General features: G+C 55.3%; 9 protein-coding genes across 9 annotated transcripts; 6 read left to right on the top strand and 3 right to left on the bottom strand.

The window, feature by feature from the left end:
* Nucleotides 1–260: 260 nt before the first annotated feature.
* Nucleotides 261–888, bottom strand: PHSY_003696 (hypothetical protein; the record flags this gene model as incomplete). Its single annotated transcript, XM_012334313.1, has 2 exons — nt 261–500; nt 757–888. 2 exons carry the CDS (start codon nt 886–888, stop codon nt 261–263), a joined length of 372 nt encoding a protein of 123 aa, XP_012189703.1.
* A 205-nt stretch (nt 889–1,093) lies between these two features.
* Nucleotides 1,094–3,172, top strand: PHSY_003695 (vacuole protein; the record flags this gene model as incomplete). The annotated part of the gene is made up of 1 exon (XM_012334312.1): nt 1,094–3,172. The coding sequence occupies one exon, from the start codon at nt 1,094–1,096 to the stop codon at nt 3,170–3,172; it is 2,079 nt and encodes a 692-aa protein (XP_012189702.1).
* Nucleotides 3,173–3,389: 217 nt separating this feature from the next.
* PHSY_003694 (hypothetical protein) lies at nt 3,390–4,904 on the bottom strand (the record flags this gene model as incomplete). The annotated part of the gene is made up of 1 exon (XM_012334311.1): nt 3,390–4,904. One exon carries the CDS (start codon nt 4,902–4,904, stop codon nt 3,390–3,392), a length of 1,515 nt encoding a protein of 504 aa, XP_012189701.1.
* Nucleotides 4,905–5,532: 628 nt separating this feature from the next.
* PHSY_003693 (peptide methionine sulfoxide reductase) lies at nt 5,533–6,621 on the bottom strand (the record flags this gene model as incomplete). Its single annotated transcript, XM_012334310.1, has 2 exons — nt 5,533–6,351; nt 6,553–6,621. The coding sequence occupies 2 exons, from the start codon at nt 6,619–6,621 to the stop codon at nt 5,533–5,535; spliced, it is 888 nt and encodes a 295-aa protein (XP_012189700.1).
* A 50-nt stretch (nt 6,622–6,671) lies between these two features.
* Nucleotides 6,672–8,864, top strand: PHSY_003692 (exo70-like exocyst complex subunit; the record flags this gene model as incomplete). The annotated part of the gene is made up of 1 exon (XM_012334309.1): nt 6,672–8,864. One exon carries the CDS (start codon nt 6,672–6,674, stop codon nt 8,862–8,864), a length of 2,193 nt encoding a protein of 730 aa, XP_012189699.1.
* Nucleotides 8,865–8,934: 70 nt separating this feature from the next.
* On the top strand, nt 8,935–9,894 carry PHSY_003691 (hypothetical protein; the record flags this gene model as incomplete). The annotated part of the gene is made up of 1 exon (XM_012334308.1): nt 8,935–9,894. One exon carries the CDS (start codon nt 8,935–8,937, stop codon nt 9,892–9,894), a length of 960 nt encoding a protein of 319 aa, XP_012189698.1.
* Nucleotides 9,895–10,114: 220 nt separating this feature from the next.
* On the top strand, nt 10,115–10,642 carry PHSY_003690 (glycine cleavage system H protein; the record flags this gene model as incomplete). The annotated part of the gene is made up of 1 exon (XM_012334307.1): nt 10,115–10,642. One exon carries the CDS (start codon nt 10,115–10,117, stop codon nt 10,640–10,642), a length of 528 nt encoding a protein of 175 aa, XP_012189697.1.
* A 1,193-nt stretch (nt 10,643–11,835) lies between these two features.
* On the top strand, nt 11,836–13,080 carry PHSY_003689 (acetyl-CoA C-acyltransferase; the record flags this gene model as incomplete). The annotated part of the gene is made up of 1 exon (XM_012334306.1): nt 11,836–13,080. The coding sequence occupies one exon, from the start codon at nt 11,836–11,838 to the stop codon at nt 13,078–13,080; it is 1,245 nt and encodes a 414-aa protein (XP_012189696.1).
* A 105-nt stretch (nt 13,081–13,185) lies between these two features.
* PHSY_003688 (hypothetical protein) lies at nt 13,186–15,510 on the top strand (the record flags this gene model as incomplete). Its single annotated transcript, XM_012334305.1, has 4 exons — nt 13,186–13,260; nt 14,473–14,638; nt 14,787–14,889; nt 15,222–15,510. The coding sequence occupies 4 exons, from the start codon at nt 13,186–13,188 to the stop codon at nt 15,508–15,510; spliced, it is 633 nt and encodes a 210-aa protein (XP_012189695.1).
* Nucleotides 15,511–15,864: the final 354 nt, after the last annotated feature.

Here is a 15,864-nt window from a genome sequence, read left to right as displayed (position 1 = left end):
GGGTGCCAGCGCAGGCGATGATTAAGTTGGGATTGGTCTCTTTGCTGGGAGCTGAAGGTGTTGTTACACACGTCGACAAAAGGAGTCCGTGTTGCGGTAGATGGGGTATGGGAGATCAGCTTCCGGTGGCCGGGCCACTTGGCCGCCTGTCACAGCACGCCTAGCGTAGTGAGCGGCAGAGATTGCGACTGCAGCGCGACGGATGACAAGAGCGCGAACGGCAATGGCGACAATATTCGGTGTAGAGAGAAGGTGTGGTTCTAGGATAAGAAAGTGTCGATGGCAAGCCACGCAGCTTGACAGATGATTGTAGATGCACAGTAGTCAGGCAGCGTGTCGGAGTGTCTACCACAGACAGACACACGATACGGGCGGCAGGATTTTGCCGAAGAGACCGGGCGTGCCCCCGTCTGCGAGAGGCGATAGAAGAGAGAAGAGCTAGAATTCGCTTTCTGCAAGAGGTCTGCGCTGTGGCCCCGAACGGTGCAGCTCCTCACCAGCTGCAACAAAGAAGGGCACAAAGGTTTTCCGCTACTGCCGTGCCTGCATCGGGGCCTTTTGTTCCACCTCTTATGCGGAAATTCCCCACTGCTCTCGGAATTGCGCTTTGTGCGTCGCTGTCTGCTAAATCCAAAATTCTCTTGGCGTTGATGCGCCCTCATTCGAACCAAACCGGCCGGCAGCGTTTCAAGATGTCAGATCGTTCAGTCACCAAGTGGAGGCTTCGAGGAAAAGAAACAAGCACAACACACGTACGCTGGCCAGCACAGCACAGCACAGCATACGCACAACACTCCTCTCACAACGCAACTCAAGGCTCAGGACACTCGACTTACAGCAGCAGCGCACCTTACCGCCACCATCACCTTGTGACCTACTGTACTGCATCGAGATCCTCGGCTCGTCATCTGCCGGAAGTGTCCTCTCAACATCCTTACGGCCGACCTTGCTCAGCAGCCTCTCGATCGGCAGCGAGTCACAATGTCGACTCCTGTGCAACAGTAAAGTGATTTCTTCACACGGACCGGGGGGCCAACATCCATCGTGACTCGGACGTCCCGTACTCAGGCCCTGTATCTATCATAATTCCACCATGACAACGGCACAGACTCGCTCCGAGGGCGAAGATCGCACCACTTCAGTCGTATCCACCTCTTCCCATACCCATGTCGACTTCCACGACGGCCAATCACAACCGCTGAACTCAAAGACGGCCGTTTCTCACACCGCCGAGGCCAAGGAAGAGCCACACCAAGCCGATGTTTTGCCTGATGCCGTTGCCGCTCCCGCTCCCCTTCACATTCCCGTCACAGCCCATGTCGGACAAGCGAACACAAACCGTCAGTCAGGAGCCGCGGATCGACCACCACCGCCAAAATGCTTGCAGAGCTGTATCGAAAGCATAGAAACGTGTACGCAGAACGTCGTCCGCTTCAACGAACGTATGGAACTCAACAGAGCTCAGGCAGAAGCGTCTCGACAAGAGAACGGTGATCCACTCGTCGCGAGGAAGGCCATCATACCGTCGGTTTTCGTGATCCTGTCCTGGGTTTTCCTCGCATACGTATGGCGCTTGTGTAGCCGCCTGATACAGCAGAATGCGCAAGGCATGGCGTTGGGAACCAGGCAAGAAGGCATTGGTCTGCTGGTTGGATTTGTTATTCTTTGGTTGATGGCCGTATGGTCGTATGTGGTGGTCATCTCGAAAGGGCCTGGGCTGGTGAAGGACTATGTCAGTGAATCGGGACCCCCTGCCGCCACTGCGGCGCAGGAAGAGCCCTGGAATGGCGCGCAAAGATCACCTCAGCAACCGCTTCAAAATGTCACTCAACCCATGCCAATTCCGGGGCAGTCGCATCAGAACTCAGACGAATCTGCGATGCACCGCGAAAATGCTTCCGCGCCAGCAGCATCGACATCTTTGCCTTATCCTTCCTTCAATGCCGATTTGGAAAGGTTCGGAGGCAACCGCGCCTCTTCGGACAGCATGCGCGTACTTCCCGGCTCGGTCGAGCCGAAGCACATCAGCCAGCCTGCCGAACTGTCTCAATCGCAGTACGGGTCCAGAGACGCCATTGCGCAGCAGACTGAAACAGCAGACACCTCTGTAGCATATGTTGAAAGGCAGCTAGACGCCCAAGTGCCGCCTGTTACGGCCAACGCGGAACCATCGGACGCAGCAGCTGATCCGCAACTGCCAGGCGTCGTCGGTCCGCTCGCGGCTGCGGCTGTTGCTGAAGGCCAGGGCATGCAAGAGGGCGCACAGGATCTCGAAGCTGCCACCTCCGGAACATCACCAGCTGCCCATGGCAATGCTACCGCATCTGGTTGGGCACCACCTCAACGTCGACCTACCAACGACCCTCCGCCACTCTCCGCCTCGGCGCTCTACTGTCATCGGTGTCGCCTCGTCAAACCACCCCGAGCGCACCACTGTCGTCGCTGTGGCGTTTGCGTTCTCAAGATGGACCATCACTGTCCCTGGGTCGGCGGATGCGTAGGGGCGCACAACCAGCGCTTCTTCTACATCTTTGTCTTCTGGGTCACGCTTCTCGAACTCTACACGCTCATCACCACTGCGATCTTCTTCCATCGCGGTGTCAAATCTCTCGGTTCCAGTCAGTGGAAGGTGGATGGAGTCTTGATATCCTTGTTCCCGATCTGCGCGATCTTCTTGATATTCACCGGTGCGTTGTTGGGGACGCATACGTGGTTGATGGGTCATAACATGACGACGATCGAGCATGTTGGTATCAGCAAGACACAGGGTAGGGAGAGGATGTTGGTGGAGAGGTGGTTCGCGATGCAGAAACAGACCGGATTGAAGGGCGTCAAGGCGAGGAGGAACATGGTGAGGGAATGGGATGCGGAGTGGGGAGGACTGACCAACGAAGGGAATCGTTGGTGGTTGGGTGGCGAATATGAGCTTCATCTGCAGCAGCAGGCGGATGGAGCGCAAGAGAAGTCCGAACACACGGCAAGTCACCCTGCAAAGCCAGGTAAAGGATCCTTCAGGACCAACGTCGAACAGGCACTAGGTTCATCCGCTGTCCTGTGGTTCGTACCACTCGGAACGCATCCCAACGAAGGGCTCCACTTCCCAATGAATCCCAGATTCGGTGAGGGAGGTGTTCAGAGGAAGAGGCAAGATTGGCCCCCTGCACTACGCTAATCGGCGTTCATAGATCCGGATCGGAATATATACCCTGACAGAACGGATGTCTTTCAATGCTGTGGCCTGTTCCGAGCGTGATCTTCTGAGCCGATGTCCTTGCACACTCACACATCACACGGCGTGTTCTATCTCGTTGCACACTCACACATCACACGGCGTGTTCTATCTCGTAATAACAGAAGGGTATCTTGACTTGTCATTGCTTCTGCATTCTCTACCGCATGGTCTCTGGCAGCGACAGGCCTACACCCAGACCCTTTGGCCCAAAGTACTTCGCATAACAGATCCTGCACCAGACGTTCGCCCCACCCTCTCCAACCTTTCCACTCGCTCCTCCCACCGGACCTTCTTCCAACTTACCGCTTTCCAACGTCGTCCCGCAACCGTCGCATCTCAAACATGCTCTGTGCCACTTCCTCCCCGCGGCAGCCTTTTGCTCTGCAAAATACACCGGTCTCTTACACCTCGCGCACAGCGGTGTCCCACCCGAAGCATCGACGATGCTCGAACTGAGACCGATTCGATCGATGCCGCTTTTCCGACGCGATGCGATCGATTCGTCCGAAGCGCCGGCGGTGGGAATGGCGGAGGTGATGGTGCGAGGAGGAGCGATTTTTGCCGTTCCGGAAGCACCGGTGAGCGTGCTCGGATCTGGACGGCGAGGTGGAGGGAGAGTACCAATGGCGGAGAGGGGCGATTGGGTGTTGACGTGCGGTGCGGAGGTGGGAGAAGAGGTGGGGTTGGAGGTGCCGCTGAATCGAATGGATCCGATCGTGTCGGTGGCAGCGATGCGACGCGTTTGGACGGTGATGGGTGTTCCGTCTTCTGCAAAGGATGATTCTTGGATGTACTGAGATTTGGCGGTAGGAGTGGCACGGCTTGAAGAAGGGGCAGCAAGAGGAGGCGACGGTGTGGCGTAGTAATCGACCGAGGGGATGGTATGGCCGGTAATGGAAACGCCAGGAGCAGAGTCGTAATCATCCGCATGCGCATCAAAATTTTCGCGCTTTGCCGGAGCGGACGGCGTCCTAGGTGCATTGCCAAGAGTCATACCTCCCACCGCAGCTTGGATTCGTGCCACTGGGTCATCCATGTCGATCCCACCTGCAGCAATCGCCTCATCGATCGACCTGATCGGAGCTGCCGAGCTGCTCGTACCCATCCTCGCCAACGGAGACGATGGCTTCGTAGGCGAGGGTGGAGATGCAAGAGGACTAGTCGCGGTCACGCCTCTCGATCGAATGCTGATCCCGGGCACCTGATCTTCACTTCCCACCAGAGACGCACCCGGTGTAAACTTGGTCGGACTAGGCGAGCGTCGCGGCGAGTCCGCAAATCCAACTCTGCTGAGTGTCGTCTCCGGCGTGCTATACTGTTGCTGTGAGAAGCTCGCTCCTGCTCTAGAAGGAGTGCTGAGAGGGCTTCGTGCCGAACTGGACAGGTTTGTGGTAGGAGAACGTGGCGATTTGGGCGATGTTGGGTTGAGCGAGACCGCTTTGGAGAAGCCTCCTTTTCCTGTGCCGAGATGCTCCTTGTGGCAATTCTTGCAGTAGGGTTCGCCGTCGTGTTCTACGAGCAGCGTGGAATCGAGGCGTTTGTTGCACACGACACAGGTGAGACACGTCTTGTGGTACGGTTTCGAAGCTGGACCGATGACTTGTTCGGCCAAGAATACAGAGGTGTTGCACCTGGCGCACTTTGGCGCTGATGGCACCGCGAAACGAGGCATGTTCGGGTGCGTTCACCGACTCGTGTACGATGGTGCAGATGGGTGTGGTGTGCTGATGTCTGACGCGCAAGGCTTTCGATGCTGCAAGTGGAGTGCGTCGAGATGGCAGAACAAGGCTTTTGTGACTGGTGCGGAGGTGAGTAGCGTCTCAATGGATCAAATGGGTCGGTGGACGATGGGAGGTGCGTCGGCTGACTGGACGACTCGAGGTTGTGATGGATGGAAGCTGAGCAGCAGCGTGGGTGAGTGGAGGTGTTGATGTCGAACGTCGCAGCGGGCGGCGGCGGCTGTGCACTTTTATCGTGTTGCATTCGAGTCGAGGCATGCACAATCACAGATTCACGCGTCTCGGCTGTGCTATTCGGAGCGCGTGCTTGCAAGGGTCTACTCATGATCTAACATTTTGGTTCAATATTGTGTCCTCAGCGTTGTCGTCAGTCTCTGCCTGTGTCCGGAATTGAGCTCAGCGGTTCCAACCTGTATAAGAAGAGAAGCAGCTCAGTACGAACAAGGAATAGACAATAACCTCTTCGACACAGCCTTGAGAGACGTCTTGAAATCCTACTTCAGCTAATCCAACATTGCTATCGCGAGAAGGAACATCGTCCTTTACATACATTAAAAACGCTTACCACCAGTATCGGTGCGTCGAGCAGTGGTAGCCGTTCGGGTGGTTGATGAGGTACTTTTGGTGATAGTCGTCTGCCGGGAAGAATTCCTCCTTCTTTCGAACCTCGAGCTGCGTGACGATCTTCTTTCCCTTGGGTTCAAAGTGCTTCTTCTGCACCTCCTCAGTCACCTTCCTGGCGATATCGAGCTGTGACTGGTCGTGCGCAAAGATGGCAGAGCGGTACTGCGTACCTCGGTCGTTGCCCTGCTGGTTGAGCTGCGTGGGATCGTGTGTACGGTAGAAGAACTCAATGATCTCGGCATAAGACACCTTGGATGGGTCGTAGACGATCTGTGCGGCCTCGGCGTGACCCGTTCGGCCAGTGCAGACCTCCTCGTACGAAGGATTCTTGCTCGACTCGGAACCACCGATGAAGCCAACTTTGGCGTCCAACAATCCCTTGCCGTTTCCGTATGCTTTGCGGTAGATGTCCTCGGTACCCCAGAAGCAGCCGTTGGCGACGGTGGCGGTTTCCTGTGCTGACATTGCGGCGTTGGTGCTTTTGAGAGCTTCCTGAGCGGCTTGTGCGGTGGGTGTGGTAGGTGGTCCGAGGTGTTGGATCAGAGGTTGCGACGATCTAGTGAAGAGCGAAAAGAATCGGCTCATGGGAGGTGAATAGATGATTGTGAGGAGCCCAAAGACGATGGCAAGCAGTATGCGACGCAGTTTGGACGAATGTTCGAAGTGCCGGTGGGTATTCAATGGTGGAGAGAAGGAAGCAGACCTTCGCCCAGGTGTGGCAATGTTCTTCTCTGCGTGCACCCTGCGGCTGCTGAGCTACGGAAAAAGGCCACATGGCCCAAGATGACGTGATCTTAAGTTATGCAGTCCAAGCAGAGCGAAAAAAGAAGATAGCCGGCGAGAAAAAAACCCTCCATGTTAAAGCTGAAAAAGTGTTGTTCTCACACGCGTGCCACGGCAAACGCACGGACAACAGCGAAAGGCAACACTTTGGGCTGTCCTTCGACACATTCCAACCTTGCTGTCCTCGCCATTCATCCTCAGCGTCGCTGTCAAACTCGCTTCCTTCACAGCTCGTAACGGCATGGATTGATCTCACACTGATATAGTCCGACACTTGCCGGACAGCGCTCACAATGTCATACGCAGGCTCAAGCAGCAAGGCCTCTTCTTCCCTCAATCCACTTCCACGGCCGAACCGCACCGCGGGCTTGTCCGCCTACTCCAGCCATGCAGGGGTCGCAGCTCACGACGATGGCGAAGTCGCCTTTGCTGAGCTCCAGATGCTCTCGCAGAACCAGCGAAAGCTCGCCACGCTCACGGGTCGCATGACTACCATCCTTTCGGGGTTCGACAAACGCCTGATCAAACTCGAAGGCAGCATCTTGCCCATCCACAAGGGCACACAGAAGCTCGCACGGATGTCGGACAACATCGATCTGACCTTGTCCGCCCTCAACAAGACACTCGGCCACTACGACGTCGTCATCGACGAGCAGCCGCTGCTCAAGAAGGGTCCGGATGTGAGAAATACACGGCCCTACATGGATACCATCGACCGTGTCATCAAGGGTCTAGACTACCTGCAGAAGTCCAACCTCAAGAGCCAAGAGGGTGTGATGAAGCGTACCCACGACCTCATCGAGCTCGGTGCTCGGAACCTCTGCAACGTCATCTCGGACTGGGTTCGTGCGGATTCCGAGGCCGTCGACCTGGCTGAGTACAGTCGCAACGCTCATTACCCAGTCCTCTCTGAGGCGACGCACAACGCCATCGTACCCATCCTCAATTACCTGTCGACGCTTCCACGGCATCCACGTACCGGCTTTGCGCCCATGTCGGCTGGTTTGGCCGCTTATGCAAGTGTAAGGAGCGACTACCTCCAGCATTGCCTTGCTCCTTTAGCTGCCACCTTGCAGCAGTATGCGCTCGAGAAGATCGGGGCTGGGGTCAGCGGTGCAGGCATGGTCATGGTCACCCACGACGACGACCTCGATCATAACACGAACTATCGTCGAGGACAAGCTGGAGCCGTCGAGCTCTTCGAGGCCTACTACGGCATGCTCGACAATGAGTATCGCATCTTGCAGGGCCTTCTCACCTCGGCGGAGCTCGATAAGCAGACACTGTTGCTGGCATCCACCTTCTCGCAGCTCGTTTCGCAGTCTCTGACCAGTCTGATCGAATCGCTTGGCACGATGCAGTCGCACGTGCGCAGGCACCTGGCCACCCACACTTCTTTCCTGCTCGACCTCATCGGCGCTCTGTCCGGCGTCATATTGACTGGTCGCTGGGATGTACTTCTCCGCGCCATGGAGGACTCACCAGAAGAACCGCTGCATAGCACCTCTCCCATCGACAAGGCAGAACTCGATCTCAATGCTGGGTTTGCGCCCGCAGCCGAGCTCCTCGAGATCTACAGCAAGTTCAAGAACACCGCAATTGGTATCTTTCCGCGCTTCATCGAGGATGTCAAGGCTATCCCTGCGCGCAAAGTCGCAGAAGTTCCCAGCACGTCGGTCAACGAGATCACCTACCTTGGGCTCCAGTTCATGCGGCAGATTACCGAATATAGCGACGTGGTATCGCCACTCTTGCATACTTTGGGTAACGGCAACTGGATGATGTCGAGCGGTGTCGCGCCCGTCCTCTCTCTAGGTCTTGATAGCGACGCGAGCAAGCAGAGCATCGTCGGGGACTATCTCAATGACGTGGTCGCGGTAGTGCTGACCTCGCTCGAGGCTCGCTCCCGTGCCATCCGACAGCCGTCCACCGCATCTGTCTTCTTGCTCAACAACATCGGCCACCTCCGAAGCATCCTCTCTGCACCTCTGCCGAGCTACCTCGGTGCAGCCGAAGACGGCAGTAGCGTCTCGATTGTCTCGCTTCACCTGGGTGAGATGGGCGACGACCTGCTCGGCACGGCTTTGCGCCAAGCGAACACGGCGTACCTCGACGCGTGGTCTCCCGTCGTAGCTCCACTCATGGAGGATCAACCGCTCAACGCGACTACGCACTACCATCGTCATGCGACGTCGAAGCTCATCGGTGTTGGGTCGGGATCCGAGAAGAACCAGATCAAGGATCGGTTCGCCAAGTTTTACGAGGCGTTGGACGATTTGGAGCGTCTGCATCGTGCGTATCCGGTCAGCAAGGAGGATCACGAACTGAAAGATAGGTTGAGGAGGGATGTCGCGCGGCTTGTTTGTCCAATGTATGGACGGTTTGTCGCGAAACACAAGGCGAGCGATTTCACGAAGAATCCGAGCAAACACATTAGGATGACAGAGCAGGAGGTTGAGGATAAGATTGCTGGTCTCTTCAGGTGATCCTTGACGTAAATTGTATTTGTATCAACCCCGTTTCTAATTGCATTGAAGGACCAATTGTAGCGGCGACATGTTGTGGGAAAAAGGTTTAGTGGAAGTCGACGAGTCCTGGATGCAACGTCAGGGTGTTCATCCAGGACGTGGGCATCGTGGTGTTGTACAGAACAGCCAACCCATCCGCGATGTTGTTGAAGTAGGGTTTGCTGACGTCGTCGCCGGCCTGAGTGTAACTTCCGTACCCATCGACTGCTGGACCTGCGACCCAACTTCCGAGCCCGGTCAAGTAGCTTCTGGGCAGTTTTGCACCGACCAAAGATCGATCTACGGCGAGCCAGGCACCTGCGCTGGTCTTCGCACTACTGCTTCTGGCAATGGCGCTTTTCGAAGAGATCTGAGGCCAAGTGTAAGGATCTTGACTCGAGGTTCTCGCGAGGTTGGATTGGATCCACGTGGCGATGTGAATGTTGACCCACGGACGGAAGAGATCGTCGGTGGTGAGTCCGGAGACTTGCAACGTTTTGCCGGTGTTCCAATCGAGCAAGGGACCTGCATCCGCCCATGTCGAAGTGTTGTCCCTTCCGAGCCAAGAAAAAGTGTTGTTGTCGACGGTGACGTGTTGTTTGAACAAGTTCAACTCTCCACTTCCGAAAGGCGAGACTTGCATCAAGCCCCAACTAGATCCGCTGTCGAGTCTCCCACCGGAAACGACGGTGGGATCGAAATCGGATTCTGCTTTGATGTCCGCCATGATCACTCGCGCTGCATCGCGTGTAGACAGCTCGGGGAAGTAGCGGGACGAGGCGGACAAGATGGCTGCTGTGGTTTCGTCGAGCAAGGCGCGGGTGGAGAGTTGACCGAGATCCGAGGCCCAACTACGGATGACGTGAAGATCGTGTCGGACTTCATTGGGTCCGTAGTTGGCGGTGTTGGAGAAGAGTGTGATGTTGGACCGACCGGTGGCGATAATGTATTGTTTAGGAAGGGTGGACTTGAGTGCAGGCGAGGAGGCGGAAGAGGTGGAAGAGTTTGAGATTGAAGACGAGTTTTCAGCGGCAGTGATGTTGTTCGAGGGATACGCTTCGGCCAAGTTGGAGAGGATCGTGTTGGTTTTCGAAGTGTTGGCCACCACGCTCGTCTGATTGGAGAGAATGAGTGCCAGCTGACGAGCCTTTCTACCCGTCATACCCTGAAATGTCTCGACCAGGCTATCGACTTTGTTGATAAAGCTGTGAGGCAGTACTTCGGAATTGATGGAAGCCCTCTGCTTTGTGGAGGCAGTCGATTTTGCTGGCGCTACGGTTGGAAACACCGTGTTCTGTTGCGGAAGCGAAGACGTCTTCGAAGCAGAGAGAGATACGTTCGCACGGACGGGTGTCGAGGCTGAAGCGCTTGATGAAGGTACAGCAGCGGACTTCTTCTTTGTGCACTTCTCAGCCTTTGAGGTCGAGCGAGCTGTTGATGAGAACGAAGACGTCGAACTTGATGTGGAAGCCGCTGACGTGGGAGAGAAGGAGGGAGGCGCGGTGGTTGCACCATTATTTCCGAAGTACAACACGTACGTAGCAGCGATAGGCAGAGGAATTGGTGCTGTCAAAACATCACCTTGCATCGGTACAATTTTCAACGGTGTCATGCGAGGTATCACGGCAGCGTTCACGGCGGCATCCGCAAAGATGTCGAAAGCAGTCGCCAGATACATGCAGAGCAAAGCTGCCTTGCGATTCGTGGATCGAGTCATCTTGATATCTGTCTTGTGTCTGTGTGAAGGAAAGAAGTAGGGAAGGTGACAGTGAAGCTACCGATATTGTTCAAATGAAGCTGAATACTCACAGAGGTCTGACCAGCAGATGTTGTCCACTGATGTCCGCAGATGCCTTGTTCCAACACAATGCTTTGAGGAGCCCGTCCCGCACCGAAGTGAAAACCTTTGCGTAGCTCGACCGGCGAGCTTACGATTGAGCACAATGACTATTCCGAAACTGAGACAGAAGGGTTTTACTTGAGCTTGAAGCGGACTCAGGGCGATGGTTCGAAGGATAGGAAGGTGGGACTTCACCAGGCCTGCCTAATGTCCGCCTCTTATAACTTTTTTTACCTTTTCAAGCCACACTTTTCAAGGCACGACCCAGGCACAGGACTTCAATTCCAATATATCAAGCTTCAGGTAGGAAGAGTACAGCAGAGCAGGTCGTAGGGGTTACTTCAACAGCCTCACACGTGGGCGGAAGACTGAGTAACGCCGTCCCGCTGCGGAAATATCGTTCCGATGAAGCTTTTTTTGCCGGACTGCTCGACGTCGGCTTTCCACAGCCAAGGGTAGAGTCTACATGTTAGCAAGAGTGGCGTAGACCGTACCTGCGTGGTAAAAATGATGTTTAGACCTTGTGACGACCTGCTTTATTGGTAAAGCAATCGGCTAGCGTCGACGACCGGCATCGAGACGGCGATGCTGAACGACAGCGGGATGTGACATGTCAACCGCTCAAACTGACAGGCTCTCACGCCAAAAATATGTTCCGAATATTTGAGGCATCAAAAATCGACAACAGGACGCCCGATCAGCCCGATAAATACTCGGCTACTGGCGGGTCGTCGCCGCGGAGCGGAAGAAAGTTGAAGAGATGGGAGAGCCAGCGACGGAATTGACGGAAAGTGTCACTTTTTTGGACTTGACCGAGGGGCAGAGCCGTCACGATTCCCCACACGCAATGCGCAGAGGTGGAAGAACTTAGCGGAGTGTCATTCTGGCAAGACGGTCAATCTCGGAAACGAAGCTTCAACTCCGGATGAGAAGCTTTCCTCCAACCTTGCCCCTCTCCTCATCTTACTTTCCGACAACCACTTTCGAGGAACCTTAAGGCGAATCCTCCAGCAGCAGCTTCACGCAGGATCCTTACGAGATTGCAACACAAGCGAATACAAACATTTCAAGCAGGTCGAGCAATCATCTATCGTCAAACGACAAGCGACCATGGCTTTCCGAAACAGCGCAGTGGTCCGACAAGGTCTGCAGAGCATCCTGCAAAAGCGAGCCGACGATGTTGTATTCACGACCGCATTGCGAACGCCCATTGCACGTATGAAGAAGGGTTTCAAGGATGCCTACCCGGAAGAGCTCCTTGCATTCGTGTTGCAACGCACCCGAGAAAGGCTCGAATCGCGCGGCGTGGACAAGAACATCATCGAAGACGTATGCACTGGTACTGTACTCATGGAGCTCGGTGGTGCCAAATCTGGACGCATGGCTGCTCTCCACGCTGGCATGCCCATCACCTCTGCGTACAAGACGGTCAACCGACAGTGCGCCTCTTCGTTGCAGAGCATCACGGATATTGCCAACGCCATCCGAGCTGGCGAGATTCAGTGCGGTATTGCAGCCGGCGTGGAATCCATGACGCGCAACTACGGCTCGAAAGCCATCCCTGTCGACCTCAGTCCCTGGCTCAAGGAGTCGCCATCCGCCGACGCACGCGATTGCATCCTGCCCATGGGTGAGACCTCGGAGCGTGTAGCAGAGCAGTGGAACATCAGCCGCGAACGACAGGACCAGTTCGCCGCCGAGTCGCACCGCAAAGCCGAAGCCGCTCAACAAGATGGACGTCTGGGCTCCGAGATCGAGCCCATCGAGGTGCGCTGGATCGACCCCGAGACTGGCAAGGAAGGCAAGAAGCTCGTCAGCAAGGACGAGGGCATCCGTCCCGGTACCACGCTGGAATCGCTCGCCAAGCTCAAACCGTTCCTTCGCGCCGACGGCAGAAGCACAGCTGGCAACTCTTCGCAGGTCAGCGACGGCGCTGTCGCCCTCACAATGGCTCGACGCGATGTAGCCGAAGCCGCAGGAATGGAGATTCTCGGTCGCTGGGTGGGAACTGCCACCAAGGGTGTCAAGCCAGACGTGATGGGCATCGGACCTGCCGAAGCGGTGCCCAAGCTGCTGGAACGTTTCCAACTCAAGACGGACGATGTGGATCTGTGGGAGCTCAACGAGGCGTTCGCATCGCAGTCTCTGATGGTGATGGATACGCTGAAGCTGGACGCGAACAAGGTGAACCCGAAGGGTGGTGCGATCGCGTTGGGTCACCCGTTGGGCGCTTCGGGTGGTCGACTGGTGACGAGCTTGCTCGCCGAGCTGCGCAGGACGGGTCAGCAGGTGGGTGTGGCTACGCTCTGCTGTGGAACTGGTTACGGTAAGGCTTCGCTCATCGTTGCCGAGTAAAAGGAAGGCCAGGGTGGGGCTCAAGTCTTCGTTATGTATATAGCCGGTGTAAGAATCCAATACCAGCGTCCATTAGCAAGCATCGACGAAAATCGGATGTAAAAGATGCGAGTATCGGTGATCGCTGTGTGGCATGGCGTTCACATCAGGAAGCAGGCGTTACGAGTGTGCCTTGTACACGTGAGTCCTGTCAAACTGCCTACGTGGAGATCAGGGCTGCACAGGCATCGGATAATGTCAAGGTGGGCGCGGCGGCTTATCGTCGGCACCTAGCTCCCGGCTGGACGGTCATATGAAAGGCAAGAAGCACATGCGACCGACATCCGTCGATCGACTCTGTGATGCAGGGTCACGAAACACCTACGTCTACCAATCAGCTCTTCACACGACCCGACGGAAAGCACAAAGTGATAAGGCGCATGAATAGGTACAACGCAAGGCATTCGGAGATGGCCGAAGGCAGCTCTGCAAGTGCGGGGGCAGGCAATCAGCGTGTGCAGAGATAGCAAGGGGCGACACCCGGATCCTGGATTAGCTTATCATCGAGGAGGCATTAAGCGAGGAGTGCGGGGCGCCATGTGGTGAGGAGGGGAAAGGGTCGTACGATGCCAAGAGCAAGGGAAGGGAAAAGGCAATGAAATGGTATCTCTGCAGCTGCTCGAGGATGGTGTCAGTGCGTCGTTGTCGTCGGTTTCCGAGCAGCCGAATCGCCTCGACCATTTGTTTTGGCTGAGAATTCATGTTAGATTCAAGAGTGGAAGCTCGGAAGCCTTGCGACACGATCTTTTGGCCCGTCGTATCCAATTCATGCACATCGGCCCCCGCTGTAGATTAAGAACGGAGTTTGTTGTTTCCGTTCATTCGAATTTGAGGTGCCACCCGCTCATGATGTGGGTGACTGTCGAGTCCTAAATCGTGACAATCCCAAGCGTTGTTTGATGATCGAAAATATTCGTCCGGCTGAAGCGGGAGTTGTGCCTAAGTTGGTTGTGAATAGGATGCCATCCTGTTTCATCCGAGGCTATCACTGATTGGACCATCCTGAAGACGAAGAGGGTCGTCAAAAGACTGACAAACAGGGTCGTGTGATTGGCGCTGCAGGTTCCAAAGACATTTGCAGGTTCGAGGTCTTTTTTCGGTCCAGAGTTGGAGCGCGGCTGACAAGAGACACGAATCGACATGCATGCATGCAGGCTGGTGCGGAAAGAAAAAAATTCTTGTTTGCGCTGTTGATAGATTCGTTACACCCGCGTGACCATGCAAGGCCTGCTCACCCTCCAAAGGAGCTATTGCCCAGACCGACTCATACCTCTTTCTTGATCAGGCATACCAGTTTAACCACGCCGAAAGCACTGTTGGACCTGTCCGCTCGGTATGCGCTTTTCGTCCTAGAAACAAGATCGAGTTTCTGACCTCCATGTCGTGGAAAAGGAGATGGAAAGAGAAGAAAAAATGTCCGTGTGCCGCGCGGAGTTTGAGTTTGTGTTTTCAAAATTGCTTTTGGAAGAACCAAGGCGAATCCGCCGTTATAACCGAGCCCGTGCAGACAAGACAAAAAGTAAGGTTGCCTCTCAGCGGAAGCCTAAGCCAGCGCGATTCGTTATCTTTTGACCGCGAGGCACCCTTTCTGCCAATCACTGAAATTCACCCGCCGCCTTGTAACCCGCAGTGCCACTGAGCGGCGTTTGGGTTCTTTTTCCTTTCAGGTCGCGCCTGTCCAACTGCGAAACAGATTCGCCGTCAGCAACTTCTTGGCAACCATGTGATTGTGATTATTCTGCAATATGCTCTTCAGTGCCATTATTTTCGGTGCGTCGCTAATTCACACCTGGAACGAAAGCTTGGAGACGTAGATGTCAGGCTACTGTGAGAGCCACCGAGAAGCGTGAGAAGCTCAGCGGCAGGATCGCGAAACTAAAGAAGAATGGAAGGAAGGATTATTTAGAAGAGGAAATAAATAATGTAAAAAAAGGTTGTCTAGGCTTGGGTGGCTCGCTTGGCTTCGATAGAGATGCTTCGGAAGACGTTGCTCCTTTCGAAATTGGAGTTCGCTTGGCCTTGCGTGGTGTTCAGGCTCGTGGAGTTCTGCCCGAATGCCGGTCTGATAGCCACTCCCGGCCTCGTGTCCTCCGTTTGAGCAGCCTTCCAACGCAGTCGCTTCGGCTCGAGCGCCAGTGTCAAGCTACACTTGTCGTGGGCATCGTGTCGCGTTCCTTTCCCCCCTTGTGGCAATGGTGTGAGGTACAACTCGCCTCTCTTCCCACCGGTTCGGCCATGGGATTCCGCATCGACCTTCCCACCCCGCTCTCTCGTCTGCCTATCGAGGATAGCGTCTCATTGGCTGCATTTCGCCACCCGCTTCTTCGTCCTGTTCCTGCTTTCCTGACTGGGCCGCTCCGCGCCACTTTCTGTTTTCATGGTTGGTCGTGATAAGAGAATTCTGGATATGCAGCTCGCCCTCTGGGGATTGCCTATCTCTGCAAAGTTCTCGCGCGCTGTTTATCCTGCTGTACTAGCGCGCTCTACTTGGGCCCACGGTTCCTGAAGTCTTGGTGCCTGATACCGTCTGCAGCATCTCTCCTGAGCGGCGTGTCAGAGGACAACCCACGCGAGTTGATACAGTAGAGTGCAAACGCTCTAGACGGAATCGAAGCTCGCGTTCTTCCAACAACTGACCTTGGGTGCATGCTGCTGCTGTGATACAGAAAATCATACTATCTCTATAATTTTAATGGATAAAAAAGTTTGACTGCGAAGGAGCCAACCGGGCGCTCCAGACTCTTG

The sequence above is a fragment of the Pseudozyma hubeiensis genome (assembly GCF_000403515.1).
Source record: "Pseudozyma hubeiensis SY62 DNA, scaffold: PHS38, whole genome shotgun sequence".
NCBI lineage: Eukaryota > Fungi > Basidiomycota > Ustilaginomycetes > Ustilaginales > Ustilaginaceae > Pseudozyma > Pseudozyma hubeiensis.
Note: the sequence above shows the minus strand (reverse complement) of the source record. Positions and strands in the feature narration are given on the sequence as shown.